Source organism: Siniperca chuatsi, linkage group LG21 (assembly GCF_020085105.1).
Source record: "Siniperca chuatsi isolate FFG_IHB_CAS linkage group LG21, ASM2008510v1, whole genome shotgun sequence".
Lineage (NCBI taxonomy): Eukaryota > Metazoa > Chordata > Actinopteri > Centrarchiformes > Sinipercidae > Siniperca > Siniperca chuatsi.
Genome location: NC_058062.1, coordinates 22,321,339 through 22,343,347, shown reverse-complemented (window position 1 = coordinate 22,343,347; position 22,009 = coordinate 22,321,339). Strand labels below are relative to the sequence as shown.

Below are 22,009 nucleotides of genomic sequence, written 5' to 3'. Positions count from 1 at the left end.
TTAAAAAAAATCTAGTTGACATTGGCAAGCGTGAAAGTAAAAAATGTCTGGAAATGAAGGGAAAAATGTCTTTAGCACTAGCAACTTTTTTTAAATGTATTAATGAGCCAAAACACAAAGTGAGCCAGGCTCACAAAAAGCTACTAATGGTTGTGTGACTAGTATCCATGTAACATTGGCAAGAGTGAAAACTACATTTCAGCAAGACACCAAGGTTACTGGATACACTTGCTATGAGACTTTTGTGTTGGTGTCTCAGGAGGCTGCTGCTGACCTGGGCTCAGGAAATCTCTGTGCTGATGAAGAAGTCAGACACCTATAGCCCTCTCTTCTCTCTGCCTTCCTTCAACAAGTTCTGCAGGGGTCTGCTGGCAAACGGTAAGCCCAACATGGCCAGGATTTCCAACAAAGAATTTTTCACCTTGTGTTTTCCACAGGCTGACAGGCTATGTAACTGCTATTTTCAGATCAGTTATTCATCAGTAACGTTGTTGTTGAATGTTTGTTTTCTCTGGATAGGTCTGAATGAAGATCAAAGTATCTCTCTTCAGACCTGCCACAGCTTACAGGTCCTCTCTTCATCTCTGTCCACTGAGCTGCTGCAGAGGTGAACATCTTACTTACACACACACAAGCTTAAATTGCTGTCAGACAGTATTTTAAATTTCATTTGTAAAATAGTGATATTTTCTTGCAGTTCTGTACTTTACTGCAGACATGGGGAAAAAACTAGGATGGCAGCTGCCTGTTAAGTTTAAGCTCTGTCTGTGTTTGTGTGTATGTGTGGGGGGGACGTGCATTAGGTGTCTGGATGTGTGCAGAGTCCAGTTGGTCCATTCAGCAGTGAGGGTGAGGCAGGCCTATGGCAAGCTGCTCAGGACAATCCCCCTTGATGTGGCTTTGAGGTAAGACTTTGTTTGACATCTTGTGTATATATAGTATTCACAATTACCATCATAATACCATCACTGACGGTGGTGCGTGCAGATACGGCAGCCAGTAGCTCATTCAAACTTTGCTACATTTTTGTTTTAATTTGTTATTTAAGCACGTATTATCTATGGATGTTGAATTACCTGCAGTATGACAGAAATACACTCATCAATGTTGGAAAACTAAGTGCAGGGATTGGATTAAGTGCAGCGGACCTTGAGAAAAATGCACTACAGGAACTGTATGAGGTCATCAGCAGTCACATGACAAAACAACTGGATGGTATTTTTATTGTAGCTGGTGATTTTAATCAAACAGACCTCAGAACTGTCTACCTAAATTCCATCAGCATGTCCACCCTCCCACCAGGTGAAGTAATACCCTGACTCAACAACACCAAAGATATGGTGCGAGCGATCCATACCATCACAGGCTACAAAAGCAGGAGCTGCCAGATGAGCTTAACACATTTTATGCTCGCTTTGATCTCCTCAAAGAGTCAGCTGTCATTTCTCCACCTCCAGAGGACCTGCCATTCTCACTCTCAGACATACCAGTAAACTACAGCTGGTTTCATGAAATGTAACAGCCACCTTACTAATAGGTAAAACTATAAACCAGCACCAAAATGACCAACATAAACCACCGTTTTCTGAACACACACAATACATACAGTAACAAAAAGTAACATTTGCATTTTGGAACATAAGGCAGCTGTGTGGGCTGTCGCTATGGCTACAATACTCTGAGCACCACACAGCACATATAGTAGAGTGCTGTGTGCACAGCTGAGCAGTTGTAGTATTGTCAAAGCGGTGTGTTCACTGTAAGTTGCTAACTAGTTTGTGAAATACATTGCTGGAAATTTAATAAACAATGAACCGATCATTTTCTCTTTTCAGTATAACTCTAATATAACCCTGTCCCTGACAACCGTCACATCACTCATGCTTATCACAACTGTTTGTTGTGTTAGCGATGTAGCTAACCAGCTAAATGATAGATAGACTGTACTTGTATAGCGCCTTTCTAGTCTTCCAGCTACTCAAAGCGCTTCACACTACATATCACATTCACTCCATTCACACACATTCATACACTGATGACCGATGCTAACTGCTCATCAGTCCAAAGAAAGTAACTAATCATTCACACACACCAAAGGCACAGCCCTCAGGAGCAATTTGGGGTTCAGTATCTTGCCCGGGGACACTTCGACATGTGGGCTGGGGGAAGCCAGGATTGAACTGCTGACCTTCCGCCCGTTTGGCTACAGTTTGTTAGTCAGTAGCAGATTGAAAGGTAAGCATTAGAGCATCTCTTCATCATTCTGCAGCTCAGCAGATGATGGTGCGGTGGTGTTTTCAGTCTGTTGAGTCTTCATGCTATGTTGTTACCTAGTTGGTGAGATGCAATGCTGGAAAATAAATAAATAACGTCCCCATGTTGCAGTAACAGGAGTTTTTTCACCGGATACAGTGAACGTTTCACAATACTTCTTATACCAGAACAGTGGGTGGTGGTTTACAGGTTATATCATCTATAGATGAGACAAAAAAAGAGACTGTAGTTATCAGTATAAAAAGAATAGAAACTTCAGGGACACTTCTATTTTATGTTAGGAACATCTAGTGCCCCATAACCCTAAACAACATAATCACAGGGCCTGAGGCCTCCTTTGTTCAACCATACTTTAGTCAAAGTGTCATAAATTCAGTTACACACTTAGTCACTCCCAAAATTTCTCCCACAATATTTAACTTAGACATTCGTTAATTAAGTTATTTGTTTAAGAAAGCAGCCTTCTGAGTACCTCTGCATGGTCATATTGGTGCAAAATTGGTGCACAATCCACATAGAAAAGGACTATTTTCATTCCAGCTCAAAAATTCACTGTATTGGCTGCCATATTGGTAATTGGTGAATGCTTTCCCTCTAAAATCGGTATTGGTCTAAAAAAAACCCATATCAGTCGGGCTCTAATTTGTATGTTCTGTGTGTGTTTAGTGTGAAGGGGGCTACAACTTTCATTTCATTGTGCAGCCCTGTGTTGAAATAAATGTACCTTGAATACTAAAAAGTGATGAAAGTCAATCATTTCTTAGTTAATCTAATCTCTCAAATTGTTAATCTTATAATGCTGGTTTAACACAATACAGTTCAATGAATCAATGGTCAATAAATTTATTCACACAGTAGGGTGTATGCCTTTATTAATGACGCGTGTGTGATTTGTTTGTCCACAGTAACCATAGCCACCCTGAGATGAGGGAGATCTCACTAGCCATCCGCCACCACATGAGCCGAGCACCAAGCAGCACCTTTCACCCCCAGGACTTCAGCGACCTCATCAGCTTCATCTTATATGGAGTCCTGCACCGTGGAGGGTACCTATCATAGTGACAGAGCAATCCACTGCATAGATTTCTGTTACCGGGCCTTTGCTCTTTACAGTCCCAGAGATAGATACAGCAAGGGTTTGTATAGCAGCATACAGTTTGCCAAATTATAAGGCTGTATTCAATCTTGCAGAAATTAAGTCATAGTGAACTTCCTAGCAAACAGCTGTTTTTTCTCCTTTTTTTTTTTCTTTTAACCTGTTAGTGAGTAGTTTTCCGTTGTGAGAGCTACACACAAATGTTCATAGGGAGAAAAGGTGGAGGGTATTTTTAAAATACACCGCTATTTTTTTTATTTTTCTTCCCCCCACAACCAAAACAAGACATTTTTTGAGCTGGTTGATGTATATGTACCATAGCAGAATGTTATTCATTCAGTTTGTACCACTGTATGTGTACCTCGTGTTGACTGTGTGCCAGGTGTCACTATAATGACACACAATTCCTAAGCTTCACGGTTCTGTATCCATAGAAAGGATCCCTGGCTGGAACGTCTGTACTACAGCTGCCAGCGACTGGAAAAACGGGATGGCCGAGGAGGTGTAGATGGCAGCAGGCCAGGTGTAGTGTCACGGGCACTGTTGAAAACCGAGGTGGTGCTGTGGCAGTGGGCAGTGTGGGAGGCCGCACAGTTCACTGTACTGTCTAAACTCCGAACACCGCTGGGCCGAGCTCAGGACACCTTCCAGACCATTGAAGGTAAAGATGACTAGATCCAGTTTGTGTTCAGAGAGACTGGAACTTAATTTGGTTTTCAAGCCTTTACAGATTTTTGTAAAGTAAATAATATACATGGTGAACATGTGGCAGTCCTTGTGCATAGTCCATTGTTTTCTGTATCGGAACAACTCTGAATGCATTTTCTGTATTCAATATGCAATAGCCACTTTAAAAAAAAGAAGAAGAAAATGTGAAAAAAAATTAACTTCAAAAAGCTTCAATTATTATTATTATTATTATTATTATTATTAGCATTATTTTAAATATTTTTTGATGGGCAGTAGAGAGATGACAGGAAACAAGGAGTGAGAGAATGGAGTGGAATGACATGCAACAAAGGTCCCCTGTTAGACACGAACCAGGGATACTGCAGTTCTTGGTTGACGCCTTGACCTCTAGGCCACCAGTGTACCCCAGCCTTCCATTATTTTTCTTCTGTATCCCTGTGTTTCAGGTATGATCCGGAGCCTGGCTGCCCACAGTCTGAACCCAGAGCAGGATGTTGGAGCTTGGGCTGGTGCTGGAGGTGATGGGGATGGTCACCACTCCAATCAGCTCCGTCTCGCTCTGCTTCTTCAGTACCTGGAGAACCTGGAGAAGCTTATGTACAACGCCTATGAGGGCTGCGCCAACGCTCTCACTGCCCCACCAAAGGTGTTCAAATAAAAGCTCCAGACTCCAATGCCGGTTGAAGATTTAAGTGTTTAAAGTATGACAGTCAAGGCGGAGTGCTGAGGCCAGGGCACACTATTTCAATAAGAGTCATTAAAATGGATTCAGAATGGCAACCACATCCCTTTTAGTAATAGTCATTGACCTGTGTATAAATAATATGATTAATCCCTCCTTCTGTGTCCCAGGGCATCAGGACATTCTTCTACACCAACCGTCAGACGTGCCAAGACTGGTTGACGAGGATCCGACTAGCACTGATGAGGGTCGGTCTTCTGTCGGGCCAACCAGCAGTAACCATTCGCCACGGCTTCGACCTGCTTACAGAGATTAAGAACAGCAGCAGCCAGGTCAGCGCAAGTACACTGTTACATGAAGCAACCTACGTGCTACGTTAAAATGATGTGTGCAGCAGGGATGTGCACAGACATTTTGATGAGCAGCGGCTCAATTTTTTGAAAGCAAAGGACACAGGCTTGAGCCTCTGTAGCTTCTATGTGTGCACGTCCTTGGTGTGTAAGTTTTAAGGTACCGTGTAATGGCAGCATTTCTAATATATAGGTATGTGGTTATTTGATAGTATCATCTGGTTAGATGAATAGCATGTTTTGGTGTGCACATCAGGGTCCAGAGCTGGAGGTTCCTCTGACATTGCTGGTGGAGGCTCTGTGTGAGCTGCGTTGTCCAGAGGCCATCCAGGGCCTGGCAGCCTGGAGCCTCTTCACCACTGGCAGGAGTCTGGGCTGGCTGTCGTCAGTCGCCCTGCAGGCTGAGGGACGGTAAGCCATAACCAGAAATCTTCACAACTCAGCAAAATACTCACTAAATCATCCATATGTGTGGTTTATTTATTTGGTTGTCCTCTACTAAATAGTAAGTGTGTGTGTGTGTCTGTGTGTGTGTGTGTAGGTTTGAGAAGGCAGCGCTGGAGTATCAAGATCAACTGTCTGCAGTTACAGGGATAGACTGCAGCATCAAAAGCTCTGAATGCTGTGTGCTGAAACTCTCCAGCAACACGAGTAGCCCAAAACACACCAGCAACGGTAACCAGCAAATATCTACGTATAATGCACTCCAACTACCATAAAATAAAATTAGTTTGGTTCCTCCTGTATTTGCACTTCATTATGTCTAAATTTAATCCCCCCAGAATTCAATTGAATTCAGTGAACTTGTAGAGAACAGACTTGTGTTGATTCAAAGTTTAGCACTAATATTAGAGGGCCCATTAATTACCTAAAATGTATCTCTGTGTAGCTGAAAAACAGCGATATCCATCATGAATATCTATGAAGCAGTCATGTAACCTGCATCATATCCATTGGCTCATGGACAAATAAAAGTTTTAATGCTTGAAAACAAAATATGTTAATGAAAAACCTAATGACCTGGCAGCTGCCAGTCACTCAACCCATACCCACCAGTTGAGTGAGGTTAAAACAAGTTAACTTTGTGCTGTTGGATATCTGTTTGTTACTCTCTGCAGTTCACTTTCTAACTGTAATACGCAGTAATGTATTGGATTCCAGTGGAGCACAACAGGGTGTTTGGACAGCAGGTTTTTTATTTTTTAAATGACCTCGGCCCTGATCTCAACCCAGCGGACCAGCATGGGACATCACTAGATTTAAATCCATCAAACTGCACACCACACAAATGTCAAAGTGAAGGCATGTTTTTCCATCTAAATAACCTAATTATATAAGGTATCATTTGTTTGAAAGAGCCATTAGTAGACATTTGACTTTACAGCTTTAGTCATTGCAAGAGTGCTTTTCTCCTTTTACAAGAGTTAGTGTGGAGTTGCTTTTTAAGGAGAGATTTTTTTAATGGCTTAAAAATAATGCATAATAATAATAATACTACTAATTATTATAATAACCATAAAAATTACAAGCATTATAATAATAACTATAACAACAACAACGACAATAATAATAATGTATCAACATTTTAGTTCCTCGTATTTTATCAGGTTGACATGGAAAAATGTTCTTAATGCCTAGTCTTTTAGACTTTGCTTCGGTGTCTTGCCTCTGTTAAATACTACTGTGAAGACTGTAATGCACTGCAGCATAGGACTGATGATCAAAGTGTGTTTTTTGGGGTGGGGGGGGTTCCTCTGATAAGGTGACAGCAGGAAGACTGTGCTGCTCAAGTCCAGTGAGTGCTCTCCTGAGGTGATCAACTTTCTGGCCAACAAAGCCTGTCAGTGTTACGTGGCACTCTGTGATTGGGCCTCTGTTAAGGAGTGGCAGGCCACCTTCCATACCCTTAAACAGAACTCCAACAATCCAGTCAGCATCAACCTGAGGACAGATTTCAACTACATCCAGGCTCTGAGCCGCTTTGAGGAGGGAGATCTTGCCGAATGTGGGGCTCAGCTGGAGCTGCTGCCCGGAGAGGACTACAGCTCGCTCTCCAGCAGTAAGGACAAGCTGGGTGAGTGCATTATAGGACAGACTCTGGAAAATCATTAAAAGATAAAATTTTCCTGATGCTCAGATTTTTTTTAATGAAGATATCCTGTAAATATTTTACTTTTTTATTTTATGAAAACAATCAAATTTCATTGTGTTAAAAGGTATTTATAATCTATTGTCCACCAAGACAGAATATCAAATCACCATATTTTAATGCAATGTAATACAACACCATCACCAACTACTCTTTTGACAGTGTCAACAACAACCAAACATGACAAGCTTCAGAGTTGGTTTGTAGATTAGTTTGTATATGTGTAAACTGGTACTTAGTGGATTAGATTATTATTTTCAGATGTTTTCTTCAAGCATTCCCATTTAGCCTAAACATTTTTACATTCTGGTGTATGTGTTTGTCAGATCTGAAGAGGCTTCTACCCTCTATGAGTCCAGATCCAGCTGAGCTGCAGAGAGCCATCGAGGTGCAGCTGCTTCGCAGTGCTGTTAGTTCCATGACGAAAACCATTCAACAGCAGGAGCAGAGGAGCACAGCCAATCCGGAGTGAGTATTCACATAGAGACTTGCAAATGTGTGTTTGAGGTCCTGTCAGTTCTCCGAAGCCATTCCTCCATCTGACAAGTAGTTCTGACGAAGCAAATTATGTTGTCGAGGGCGCCCTAGTGGCTCACCTGGTGGAGCGCGTATCACGTATCAAGTCCAGCCCATTTTCATGTCTGAGCTATGCAGTCTCTTAGTAAATCATGTGATGTGATATTGCAGTTCGTTGGTGCGCTGCCTGAAACAGACTGGACGGATCTGCTTTGGTCCTCTTCGTCTGTCCACACTCACTCTGTCTGATGCTCTGCCTACCCTGCCTACCCTGCAGCTCCACTGCACTGCCACCCTGGAGAACACACTCACTGGACAAGAAGTATGTACACTCACACTTTCCATTTGACTGTATGTAATATAAATAGATTGCACTTACACCAGGAATGTTTGTATGGCTTTATTTATTTATTTATTTATTTATTTTTTAGTGTTTACTAGTTTGGATATCGGAGGATGTAAATGTAAATAATGAAAAAGAGCACAGCCAAAGATCCCTAATTCTTTGCTATACACCAAGGTACTAACACTGCGAATAATGAAGCTGCTGGCAAATTAATGTAGTGTTGCTTCCTTAGCCCTGGTTGGCTTGTATAGAGGTAGTGTTAACCTAAAGTAAACAGATGCAAAAAAGCCACAAAATAAACTTAACTATTGTTCTGACCAAAGAAAACAAGCTGGGAGTTTAATTCCACCCTGTGTGTTTGTATTCTTTGCAGGACTGTGTGATTCCTCTGTGCAGTGAGGCTCTGAGCTCTTGTAAGCAACAGGATGTCAAGCCTTTCCTTCAGGCCCTCAGATACACCATGTTCCAGAGACAACTCCTTCACAAACTCAAAGGTAATTATCAATGACTAGAATAGGTGTATTGTCAGTATTAATGGCCTACACTCAGGACAGTGTGTAGTTTGGCAGGGGGGGTAAAAGTGTTCTTCCACTGTACAACATGGCAAGGTTAAATAAGTAGTTTACAGAGAGTCTCTAGTCTGCAGCTTAAAAACTGATCAGCTGACCAAATACACCCAAATATGTATACATTTTATTGTCTACACCTGTTTTTATTGAAGAATAGCATTGCAAACAAAGTACCACTGACTGTGATAAACACATTGCATGTCCTATAACTTCTTCACAATAAAAGCTCACTGCTTGTTCACCAATGGAAAGCTTTTAATGTAAAGTAGCTGCAACAGGAAATGTTGGGTTCGCCTCAGCAGTAACTTAACACAGCTCTGAGATGGCTGAAAGCAATCAATAAGCAGTAAAATAAGGCTGATGTCTAAAGTGGACCACCCATAACCCTATATTTTTCCACATGAAGCTAAAATTCACCCTCTCCATTCTTGTCCAGGTTACTCTTCCTCCATAGATAGTCACCTAATGGAGCTTTGCCTGACTGCTGTAAAATTTGCCCGGAAAAAAGGCAACATTGCCCTGGCGTCCCGCCTGCTCAGTCAGTGCAATGACAGGACACAGGAAGATGAGCAGCAGGACGAGCTGAGCCAGGCCTTCAGGCGTCTCACGCTGGAGGGGACTCTGGGGGAGAAATGGGGACCAGAGCTGCAGATAGAAAAAGCCAAAGTCCTGAGAACTGCGGGTGAGGAACAGGAGACATTCAAAAGCTGTGCACTACTCTTGCGGGAATAGAATGGTGATTTTTGGCAAGGACAAAGCTGGGAATTACCATTACATCTGTCAAGTCAAATAAATTTTATTTATATTGCCCAATATCACAAATTTGCCTCAGGGGGCTTTACAATCTGTACAGCATATGACACCCTCTGTCTTTAGACCCTCAATTCGGATGAGGAAAAACTACCCCCCCAAAAAAACCCTTTTAACAGGGGAAAAAATGGAAGAAACCTCAGTAAGGGACAGAGGAGGGACCCCTCTCCCAGGACAGACAGACATGCAATAGATGTAATGTGTACAGAATAGGCCACCATAATGAAATTACAATATGGACAATCATGATGAAAAATAATATATAGATTTTAAAATATGTCCAGAGCAGCTTATACATAGAGCCACAAGAACAACAGTACTCACCACAATGTTATGAAAGATTGTTGTAAAGTCTTTCATGGTAAATATGTCTCAAAGGACCTCACAGAGAATGAGCCTGAGAATCAGCACACACACAGCGTAATGATGCAGAACAGTGACAGCATTTTTTTTACTTTTAAAGATGCACACGGGTCTCAAAATGTCAGCTTACAAAGCTATAAAGGCTGATCCGAGCATTTGTTAGCCAGGTGTCATCAGTTTCTCAGCTGTCAGAAACTACTGTATTTCTGCAGTGTGTTGATGATGTTGCTCAGTCTTCAGTTTCCTCTAAGCAGTGTCTCTGTCCACAGGCCAGTCCATGACAGCCATGGAGATGCTGAGCAGGGCTGCTCTGTCCTACTGTCATGTGGGGAAGAATGAAGGTGCTGCCTGCCGCTCACTGTTGACACTATGCAAATGGCTGTTGGCTGACTGGAAGGACATGGCACCTCAGCTTAAACAGGCATGCTCACATATCAATACAGCTCTACCTTTACTTTGGTCTGAATTTCAGTGTTTAAGCCTGACATTTACATGATGTTACTGAGGTATTTATTGGAATAATATCAGGTGCTTGGAAGCATTTTGTACCTTTTTTTGCTATTTAGCTGTCAAACATTAAAATTGCTTTGCATATTGTAATGTAGTCCTCCTTTGCACCAAGTATGCAATGGTTGGTGGTGTTAAGGAAAAAATGTACAAAATTATCGATAAGGACTGGTGATGCTTTGGTCTAGGTGGTAAAGAAGTCAGGAGCAGTAAACTCATCCAATGCTGTGAGCAGCATGTCACCTCTGAGCCGGAATATCTCTGCTCTGCTGGAGCTTCCCCTCGAGGACCAGGGCATACCCCATATCATCCCTGAGACCTCAGGTAACACTTACATTACATGCTTACCTAGATTAATTAATTTAAGAGACATTTTTGATAAAGTATCCACACTCAACACACATTGAAGTCTTTTTACCTCGAGGCAAATATAGACACATCCAGATATGTCCATATGCATTGATAAACATCTAAACTACCAGTGTCTTGTACCATTGATAAGACATTTAGGACTTTTTCCACCAATCAAACGGTATACTAGCGTTGACGATTTGATTCTAGCTACATTTTAATCTTGGTGATCTTCTCTGTGCAGTGAGTGTGGGCGTTGGGGAGCCAGACTTTGTGTTGGGCCTACTCTACCAGCTCTCCACCAGCCTGGCTCCAGAGATGGCCAAGTCCTGGGCAGCCCTGGCCAGCTGGGCTTACCGCTGGGGCAGGAAGGTGGTAGATAATGCCAGGTTAGTGGACTCATAGGAATATATGTATAGTTACTAGCTTGGAGCTTCACCTGTATGATCTAATACAATTAACTGTACCATTGTATAATTGCTAATGTTTTGTTGTTGGTTGCTGTTGTCAGAGAGGTGTTTATTTAACTCCATGGTAATGTTTGATTCTGTAGTTGTTGTTGGCGGTGTATTTGACTGCATTATATATTGTCTTGTATTTCCAGGCACATCAGCCCTATAAACCGCATACTGTAGGAATATTTCTTCTGATTTTTCTTTTTTTTTTTTCTTTCTCTCCAGCCAAGGGGAGGGATTGCCTCTTCTTCCTGGGGAGAAGAAGGAGATAGAGGAGATGCTGCCAGCAACCACCAGTGAAGAAGACAAGGACTCCATCTTCAGCATTCTCGGACAGGCCATGTGTCGACCTACTGGCATACAGGTAGTGTCTGCCTTTTGTAGCCGACACTTTTTCTTTTTGGACACTTTATTTCCTTCACCCACCCACCGACACACTTTGTCTGGAAAAGAAATTAAACTAAATAATAAATCAGCAATTAAATAATAAGTAAACAAAAACAATGTAAGAAAGGAAAACGACTGTAATACTGTAATATTAAAAATACTAGAACATTTTAATTTAAAAAAGGGGAGGGAAATAAATGGCAATGTGCTGTCATGACACGCGTCACACCTTTACCACGAATGACTGCTTGTGACATATATTGTCAGTTTTGCTGTACGTTTCAGCAAAATTCACATACAGACAATATCATACTCAATGTGTTTTTCAATTTGCAATTCTCACATGGATGATGAATGACTGCCAGGCTTATAAAATTTACCAGTTGATCCCCTAAGAGTGAATTTAACTTTCTCTAATGACCAAAACTGCATTAGATCTCCAATGAGTGTATGTGAGTGGTGTTTCATCATTCTACCAAAGAAGGATCACTTGTCTAACAATCAGATGCAAAGGCAATAGCATTTATTTTTTATTTCATAAGATTAGCGTCTTTAACATTACTACTACGTAAATGTTCATTGGAGTCCAGCTGTGTTTAATTAAACTGATTGGACTTGATTAGGAAAGGCACACACCTGTCTATATAAGACCGTACAGCTCACAGTGCATGTCAGAGCAAATGAGAATCATGAGGTCGAAGGAACTGCCCAAGGAGCTCAGACAGAATTGTGGCAAGGCACGGATCTGGCCAAGGTTACAAAAGAATTTCTGCAGCACTCAAGGTTCCTATATGCACAGTGGCCTCCATAATCCTTAAATGGTTAGGGACGACCAGAACTCTTCCTAGACCTGGCCGTCCAGCCAAACTGAGCAATCATGGGAGAAGAGCCTTGGTGAGAGAGGTAAAGAAGAACCCAAAGATCACTGTGGCTGAGCTCCAGAATTGCAGTAGGGAGATGCGAGAAAGTTCCAGAAAGTCAACTATCACTGCAGCCCTCCACCAGTCGGGCTTTATGGCAGAGTGGCCCGACAGAAGCCTCTCCTCAGTGCAAGACATATGAAAGCCCGCATAGAGTTTGCCAAAAAACACATGAAGGACTCCCAGACTATGAGAAATAAGATCCTCTGGTCTGATGAGACCAAGATTGAACTTTTTGCCGTTAATTCTAAGCGGTATGTGTAGAGAAAACCAGGTACTGCTCATCACCTGCCCAATACAATCCCAACAGTGAAACATAGTGGTGGCAGCATCATGCTATGGGGGTGTTTTTCAGCTGCAGGGACAGGACGACTCTACTTGGCCGCATTCATCTTTCCTTCAATTGCAACCAGAGATATCCTGGAAGAAAACCTCTTCCAGAGTGCTCAGGACCTCGGATTGGGCCGAAGGTTCACCTTCCAACCATTCTTGACTGGCCCAGCCAGAGCCCTGAGCTAAACCCAATTGAGCATCTCTGGAGAGACTGAAAATGGCCGTCCACCAACGTTCACCATCCAACCTGTGGGAACTGGAAAGGATCTGCAAGGAAGAATGGCAGAGGATCCGCAAATCCAGGTGTGAAAAACTTGTTGCATCATTCCCAAGAAGACTCATGGCTGTACTAGCTCAAAAGGGTGCTTCTACTCAATACTGAGCAAAGGGTCTGGATATTTATGACCATGTGATATTTCAGTTTTTCTTTTTTAATAAATTTGCAAATATTTCTACATTTCTTTTTTTTTTTTTGTCAAGATGGGGTGCTGAGTGTACATTAATAAGAAATAAAATGAACTTTTTTGATTTTAGCAAATGGCTGCAATGAAACAAAGAGTGAAAAATTTAAAGGGGTCTGAATACTTTCCGTACCCACTGTACATCCCCAATTCACACAGACACGCATATACAACCCTTATTCAAACACACACACAAATATACAACCCCAATTCACACACAAACTCATATACAACCCAAATCAAAAACACACATATACAACCTTAATTCAGACACACACAAACAAATATACAACCCTAATTCACACACACACACACACACACACACACACACACACACACACACACACACACACACAAACAGCAACACAACACTGATTCACTCACACACACAACCCAAATTCTCTCTCTCTCACACACACACACACACACACACACACACACCTTCCTGATTTCTTATTTTTTTGCATGTTTGTCACACTTAAATGTTTCAGATCATCAAACAAATTTAAATATTAGTCAAAGATTACACAAGTAAACAAGTAAAGCTGTGGAGAAAGTTTGGCTCATCTTTGCAGAATTGTTGTAATTCAGCCACATTGGAGGGTTTTCGAGCATGAACTGCCCTTTAAGGTCATGCCACAGCATCTCAATAGGATTCAGGTCAGGACTTTGACTAGGCCACTCCAAAGTCTTCATTTTGTTCTTCTTCTTTCAGCCTCACTGAGGCTGTATCAAATGCACATCTGAATCCATATAAGGTTCGGCTATTATGCAACAGATGGTGAATATACATTCGCAAACACTTTGCTCAACTTATCCCCACTAGGCCAATCCAATGTCTTCATTTTGTTCTTCAGCCATTCAGAGACCCTACAACAACATCCAAAGAACTGCAGGTCTCACTTGCCTCAGTTAAGGTCAATGTTCATGACTCCACCATAAGAAAGAGACTGGGCAAAAATGGCCTGCATGGCAGAGTTCCAAGAATTATACTGCTGATCAAAAAGAACATTAAGGCTTGTCTCGTTTTTGCCAGAAAACATCTTGATGATCCCCAAGTCTTAGAAAATACTCTGTGGACTGACAGGCAATAGTTGAACTTTTTGGAAGGTGTGTGTCCCATTACATCTGGCGTAGTAACACCGCATTTCAGATAACATCATACCAACAGTAAAATGTGGTGGTGGTAGTGTGATGGTCTGGGGCTGTTTTGCTGCTTCAGGACCTGAAAGACTTGCTGTGATAAATGGAACCATGAATTCTGCTGTCTAACAAAAACTCCTGAAGGAGAATGTATGGCCATCTGTTCATGTCCTCAAGCTGAAGCGAACTTGGGTTCTCCAGCAGGACAACGATCCATAACACACCAGCAAGTCCACCTCTGAATGGCTAAAGAAGAACAAAATGAAGACTTTGGAGTGGCCTAGTCAAAGTCCTGACCTGAATCCTATTGAGATGCTGTGGCATGTCCCTCCAATGTGGCTGAATTGCAACAATTCTGCAAAGATGAGTGGGCCAAAATTCCTCCACAGCGCTGTAAAAGACTCATTGCAAGTTATCGCAAACGATTCCAGTTGTTGCTGCTAAGGGTGGCACAACCAGTTATGTAGGGCCATGTAGGTTTGGGTTTTGTTTTCCTTTTAATAATAACAACCTTTGTTTGATGATCTGAAACATTTAAGTGTGACAAAAATGCAAAAAAAATAAGAAATCGGGAAGGAGGCAAACACTTTTGCACACCACTGTAAATGTTCAATGCCATATACCAGAACAAGGTCGATGCCATATACCAGAACAAGGTCGAGTGTGTGTGGTTAAAACAGTGAGTGGGTTTATGTATCCTCTGACAAAAGCCAATTGAATCTAATAATGAGATAAACGCAGTACTAAGAGTTTCGTTTTCAACATCCGCATGAATATATTAATCACCTACAATAATTACTTTATCTGTTTTAAGGACTAAACAGAGAACAGAGAATTCAGATAAAAAATCAGAATAAGGACCAGGATAAAATACAAGACTTTATTAAAGTGTCAGAGTTTCTGAGTGTGAGAAAAAGTCTGGAGTCTAGTGGTGTCCATTGATCCAGTGGATACAGAATCAGCTGTGTATCTAACATCCAGCTTGTACTGTGACCCAGTGAGCACTTCTGGAAACGCTGTGACACCAAGGGGTCCTTCACTGTGTTGTTCAGGTGAAACATCTCTGTTTGCAGGGCGAAGGACAAGTCAGTGCAACAGAAAAACCCTGGAGCTTGTGTATACCTCATACACTGCACTGCTTCAACAGTCTAACCCTGTATAAAATAAGGCCTATTACATTTTTAGACTAGAATGTTTTGGGTAATGTCTGACTTACACAGATGCACTGTTTTAGACCAAGACTTTCACTCGCCTTTATACTTGTTTATGCAGTAAACTGACCAATAAATGTGATTTCATTTGATACATGACCATGTTTCCCTGTTGATGTGTACTCAGGTCTAATTAAATACTTGAAAGTTATGATGATACTCAGAAGACAACAAAATGTGCAAGCTTTTCTAAATGAGGAGGGTTATATATTGTATTAAGATACTGAAATATGGCATAGTTGAGACGGTTAAACGTTCTCTGTGGTTCCTCCTGTTTGACTTCAGGTGAGTAGCAACACAACCCTGAACTACAGTGTTAGCTTTGGTTGTTCAACAGAAGACCGATTGTGTTAGTGACCCAATGCTCCAGGACTAGCAGAAGATCACCTGACAGCAGCCAAGTAACCACGGCATGTTAGCATCAAACAAACAAATATTATTGGTCAGTTCAATTAAGTAGAAAACTCCTTCATACATTAGGGACAACTACACAAATAGTCTGGTTAAAGAATAACCTGCAGTAGTCACTATAAATCTTAAAATTAAATATAACATTCCTTACAGTAGCCATATACTGCACTTGTAATGCTGTGACTTGTACAGTATGAACTTGTAGCCACTCTACAATGTGTGATGCAAGTTTCTATATATATATGTATATACACAATAAACACATATAAAATATGCACCTGAAAATCTGGCCACAGGGTGTGTGCTAAAACCGGCGGGACACCTGTCAACAGTTTAATCTACCATTCTTTATCAATGCTCAGAATATGTAACAAAGTGTAAGTTAGCTATCTGTGAACAGTCAATTAAAACCTGCTGTAACGTTAGTTACTTGTGTAACACTGAACTAGCCGTTTGCAAGTTGCCACGGTATCAACGTAACATGAGTCATGCATGCCAGCAACAGCTAATGTAGCTAACTTAGTAACAAATGTTAGCCTCTTACCTGCTGCACTGTTCACTGCTTTCTCGCTGTCAGATAGGGGAGTGCGGTGGTTGTTATCGCGTCTTTCACTGTGAAAAGCATAAATATGAACCTCTGTTGTGTTATTGTGTTAATCAGGGTTTTCATTTTAACAGCTCATTGCTGAGCAGAGTTGCAGAGTAGATTCTGATCCTACTGTTCTGTTGTGTGTCAGGATGAGGACATGGCTCTACAGCAGGAAGACAATGAGGATGACATGGTAGATGTGATCTGGCGGCAGCTCACTGGCTCGTGCCCCTGGCTGGGCGAGGCGGGCCGGCCTGTAACAGATGGTCTGATCCAGGTTTGGAGACGGGTGGTGGACCGGATCTTTGGCCTCTACCGAGTCTCCTGCCAGGCCTATTTTACCTTCCTCAAGCTCAATGCTGGACAGGTGAGATTTAGAGACAGCATCTGCAGGATTGTTAGGGGCTACACTGTATGAACCTAATGACTGTGAAGCAGTGTGTTGCTGTTGAAGACCATGACTGGGAGTGAGGGCAGCCTTCTGTTCAGTCCTTCATCCTGAGTGTCTGTTGTGTATTTTAGGTCCCTATAGATGAGGATGACCCTAAACTCCTGCTGTCCTATCAAAACAGCAAACAGAGCAATGACGATGTGATCGTCATGGCAACCCTGCGTCTCCTCCGTCTGCTGGTGAAGCATGCTGGTGAACTGAGGGAAGGGCTTGAGCTGGGCTTAGCCTCCACACCTACAGCACCCTGGAGGGGTATGTCATACTGCAGAATTATTTACATGTAAACAGTGAAAGTTTGGTTGTGGTTCATTCTGAGATTTTGTTCTGGTCCTGTGTGTGTGTATGTGTGCGCACAGGGCTAAGTTGAGATTTAGAGTTTTAACTTAAAGTTGCTCATTCACCTATGCACTGGGTGTTCCAATTATGTATATCCAAATGAACAGAAAAGAAGAGTAGGAGGTAGAAGCTGGTTAGACGCAGAAAAAGATTTAGTTTTGATTTGATTGGCTCCGGCTAAGACAGGTAAATGCCGTCAGAATATGAGAACAGGCAAATATATAGCAGATGCATTTGTTCGTGTTGCACAAAGGTTACTGGTCACTGTGATGGACCTTTATTGACTTTTCTCCAAAGCCAACATTTCCGAGCTTTTAAATTAGATTACTTTACACCCCTCATGTGGAACATTAAACTGCCAGCATACTTCATTAGAAGTGTTTGTCAGATGATTGAACAGCTTTGGCTTTTCACCCCCCCTCAATTGTGGCTGTTTAGAATAGCTACAATATAAACGCTTTGCCTTCCGACGTGGTCAGACAACATATCGTACTAGCATCACCCGGCCTTTGCTGCTGCCTTTTATATTCTGTTAATGTGTCCTCCTCAGGTATCATCCCCCAACTCTTTTCCCGTCTCAACCATCCAGAGGCATACATCCGACAGAGCATATGCAGCCTGCTATGTCGAGTGGCCCAGGACTCACCACATCTCATCCTCTACCCCGCCATTGTGGGCTCACTCTCCCTGGGAGGGGAGGCTCAGAATGCTGGTATTCTTTAATTCTGTTGAATGGCTATGTGAAGCTTCTCAAAGAGTCTGAAATTTTCTGAAAGTCTTTACCATGTCTCATTCCTTTTGATTAGAAGTGATTTATTCTCTTATATCTTCACTGCAACTAGACACAACTAAATACGGGCTTAAGTTTTGCTACTGTTGGCTACGACAGTGGAACAGATGACCACCACTAGTCAAAACTAGATACAAAATGGTATTGCAATTAAGTGAAAATATCAATTTAGTGGCCTTAACGACAATAAAAATCATCAGTGATACCAGTAAAAATGTGAATATTGTAGATCTGTTAACTGATGATTAAATGTGTTGACAGGGAGTAAATTGCCATCAGCTCTGCCCACCTTCTTGGGCAGCATGCAGGGAGAGGACTTGGGTGGGGAGGAGGAGGAACAGGCAGAGAGCGGTGGGCAAAGAGGAGCTCCAGAAGAGCTGGCAACCTTCTGCTCCAGGCAAGACCAAGCCATGATGCAGGACTGTTACAGCAAGATCGTGGAGAAACTGTCCTTTGCAAACCCTACCATGGTGCTTCAGGTAGGAGGCTACACACAGACTTCTACACTATTTCATGGACAGAGTTTGCACGAGTCTCATGATGGAAACATTGTTGCTCTTACAGACATTGGCAGGCGCCTTACCTGTCAAAAATGACAGAAATGGTAAGATATCAGACAGAGCAGAATAACAGCATTACATTATGTGTTCATGTTACGAAAAGAGGGCCCATTGCAAGACAGTAAAAATCAACCATAAACTTCCCTAAAGGAATGGAGGATCAAGGTCTTAAAGTGTAGACAAGAAATGTGTCTTTACTAGCTGGCTGCATAAAGGTATAAGTTATCCTGCACTAAAATGCTAAAACTAACAGAGTGAGGAAGCTGTTAATCAAGCACACGTGCCCACACAGTCCTGAGAAGAGGTCTGATCAGGATAAATAAGAAAGCATCTATGTCTGTCGACACATGTAGGCCCTTTAAATCAGATTCATGCTGTAGTCTTGAGAAGCTACTAACCAGTCCTGTGTGCTGACCAGGTCCAGCAGCTGGTGGGTGAGCTGCGCAGAGTGACCTTACTGTGGGATGAACTGTGGCTGGGTGTATTACAACAGCAACACATGCATGTCCTGCGTAGGATCCAACAGCTGGAGGACGAAGTCAAGCGGGTGCAAAACAACAACACACTGCGCAGGTGAGCCCCACCTACTCATACCTTAGAAGCTGAGCTGACTTCTAGTCGATTCTTCACTAACAGCTGCATTTAACCTATGAGTCTATATTCTGGTTAATAAATTAAAAGGACCTGGACAATTTCTATATCAGTTGGTGATGAGACTAACTGCCCCCTCTCAGACACACTCTGACAAGTCTCACAACAAACACCAATCAGAGTAAACCAAATTATAAAGCAATGTAAAGAAACCTATTTGGAACATTTGAAAGAAGAAACTAAAAGCCAAAGTAGATCAGAATATTATCTGGCCATAAAAAGAGATTATGAATTGGCAGAATATCTCTGTTAGAGCCAGAAAGTAGAGACAGATCCTAACCAAGTGCCGGCTCAGTGACCACAAACTGGTAATCGAAAAGGAAGACACAAAAAAAATTGCCTTGGGTCAGCTAGCCTCCGGGTCCAAAATGCATTGTCATACGTCATACGTACTAGTTACACTCTTTGTTGTGCTGCAGGGATGAAAAGATTGCCATTATGCGTGAGAAGCACTCTGCTCTGATGCGTCCCGTGGTTTTCGCCCTGGATCACGTCTGCAGCATCACAGCAGCTCCAGCAGAGACGCCACATGAGACATGGTTCCAACAGACCTACGGTGATGCTATCATATCTGCCCTGGAGCGACTGAGAAACCCTGCTAACCCTGCCAACCCTGCCAGCAGCTGGCTGTCCTTCAAACAGGTCTGTATGTGTGTCTGTGTTTGTATGCACCTGTATATGCATCACTAAGGACTTCAGACAGATCCATTTACATGGATGTAGGCTTATTAATAGTTATTTACATGTATACTTTCTTTACATCATTTATACACAACTAAAATGAAAAACAAAAAGTTTTTCACAAATCAATAATGTGTGTGTTGGTCAGATCATGATGAGCCTGCAGCAGCGTGCTCAGAAGCGTGCCAGCTATCTGCTTCATCTGGATGAGATCAGTCCTCGCCTGGTGACTATGACCACAACAGAGATGGCCCTGCCAGGGGAGGTGTCTGCATCAGACGCCATCACCATACAGAGCGTAGGCAACACCATCACTATCCTGCCCACCAAGACCAAGCCGAAGAAGCTCTTCTTCCTGGGCTCAGATGGACGCAACTACCCGTACCTTTTTAAAGGTAGGAGGATCAGCTCCCATCAATGAATATGGGCAAGAAATAAATAATTTCTATTATTATTATTATTATTATTATTATTATTATTATTATTATATGAAGATGAAAATACTGTTTATTGTTAAAAAGCATTCTGGCAAGAATAGCATTCAATCCTGAGTATTCAGACTGAAGACAACATGAAGGTTAAAAAAAAAGTAGCACACATTTAGCAAAGCCATTTTTACTGCAAATCATCTGCTCACTGTGTTCACTGTTCTCTATTATAGTGAATGAAACAACGTAAATACGTAAAGCAGGCACGGTGTGAATGAATGAGAAAGAATGGTGGCTTAAACTATGAAAATAAGACTCCAGTTGAGAGTTTGTTTTCCGTTAAAGAAAATTCAACACCTCTTTCCAAAAAAGTTGTTACTGTGGGTAATCTACAGACCTCATTGTCAACAGTTATATCGTAGAAAGTCATTTTAATAAAAACTGATCAGTGACGTCTGTAGACCTCAGTTTACAAAAATGACACCTGGAAAAAGACTGTAAAGTCAAATCCAAACCTCTCTGACACAGTCCCAACATAGATTCTAAGCTTCATTGTGTGTTGCAGGGCTGGTGCATTGAATGGCATGGGATTATACAGGTATTGTGATCAGTCATGTATATAATTTATTTCGGGCAGCTGTGGCTCAGGGGGAAGAGTGGGTCGTCCGCTGATCACAGGGTTGGCGGTTCGATGCCCACCTTCTCCTGTCCGCATGTCGAAGTGTCCTTGGGCAAGACACTAAACCCCAAATTGCTCCAGATGGTTGGCCAGCACCCTGCGTGGTAGGTTGCTGCCATCGGTGTACGAGTGTGTGCGTGAATGGGTGAACGAGCAGCAAAAAACTTGTTAAAGCACTTAGCCATTTAACATTTATAGCTTTCGGTCTTTGCCATTTTCTTAAACTTTGCTCCTCCTGTGCATTGCACACAGAGCAAGTTCGAAATTAGAAATAATTCTAACTAAATTTGCTTTCTTTGTTGTTTGACACTGTACCAGATTTAATAGTTGAAGAGTGTCAGTAGTAATGAAGTAGTGATTAAAATATTTTCTCTCTCAGGTCTGGAGGATTTGCATTTGGATGAGCGGATCATGCAGTTCTTGTCAATTGTCAACACCATGTTCACCAAGATCAATCAGCAGGAGCAGCCACACTTCCACGCCCGCCACTACTCTGTCACCCCCCTCGGAACCCGATCGGGACTCATCCAGTGGGTGGACGGAGCCACACCACTCTTTGGCCTCTACAAGCGCTGGCAGCAGAGGGAGGCTGTGTTGCAGGCTCAGAAGGTAACATTCTCCTCTATATTATGCTGCACTGTAAAATAGGGTGGGGCGATTAGATGAATATATCTGCTATCACTGGTTGTCTTTTGTTTTTTGGGGGATTTTGTCATTTTATTTTGCTAACTTATTGGTCTGCCTCCGAAGAACGAGTGAGTGGCACTGCTCAGCGACAGACTCTCATTCAGTAGCACTAAGAAGCCAGCAATGGCAGAGC

The 22,009-nt window shown here is 42.2% G+C and overlaps 1 protein-coding gene across 6 annotated transcripts in view; it reads left to right on the top strand.

Annotated features, from left to right (window-relative positions):
- smg1 (SMG1 nonsense mediated mRNA decay associated PI3K related kinase) overlaps positions 1–22,009 on the top strand; it is a 90,336-nt gene that overhangs the window by 30,957 nt on the left and 37,370 nt on the right. For 5 of the 6 annotated variants that reach the window (XM_044182128.1, XM_044182130.1, XM_044182127.1 and 2 more), the window contains 26 exons: positions 260–378; positions 520–607; positions 804–905; positions 3,180–3,320; positions 3,805–4,031; positions 4,507–4,706; positions 4,913–5,074; positions 5,349–5,503; positions 5,634–5,767; positions 6,855–7,166; positions 7,568–7,709; positions 7,929–8,079; positions 8,477–8,597; positions 9,109–9,354; positions 10,115–10,266; positions 10,541–10,676; positions 10,948–11,092; positions 11,384–11,522; positions 16,762–16,980; positions 17,136–17,316; positions 17,951–18,112; positions 18,452–18,669; positions 19,169–19,323; positions 19,821–20,043; positions 20,231–20,477; positions 21,569–21,798. In XM_044182128.1, coding sequence (XP_044038063.1) covers positions 260–378; positions 520–607; positions 804–905; positions 3,180–3,320; positions 3,805–4,031; positions 4,507–4,706; positions 4,913–5,074; positions 5,349–5,503; positions 5,634–5,767; positions 6,855–7,166; positions 7,568–7,709; positions 7,929–8,079; positions 8,477–8,597; positions 9,109–9,354; positions 10,115–10,266; positions 10,541–10,676; positions 10,948–11,092; positions 11,384–11,522; positions 16,762–16,980; positions 17,136–17,316; positions 17,951–18,112; positions 18,452–18,669; positions 19,169–19,323; positions 19,821–20,043; positions 20,231–20,477; positions 21,569–21,798 — 4,507 coding nt within the window. The remainder of the gene's footprint in view (positions 1–259; positions 379–519; positions 608–803; positions 906–3,179; positions 3,321–3,804; positions 4,032–4,506; positions 4,707–4,912; positions 5,075–5,348; positions 5,504–5,633; positions 5,768–6,854; positions 7,167–7,567; positions 7,710–7,928; positions 8,080–8,476; positions 8,598–9,108; positions 9,355–10,114; positions 10,267–10,540; positions 10,677–10,947; positions 11,093–11,383; positions 11,523–16,761; positions 16,981–17,135; positions 17,317–17,950; positions 18,113–18,451; positions 18,670–19,168; positions 19,324–19,820; positions 20,044–20,230; positions 20,478–21,568; positions 21,799–22,009) is intronic. The other variant, XM_044182129.1, reaches the window with a different exon arrangement.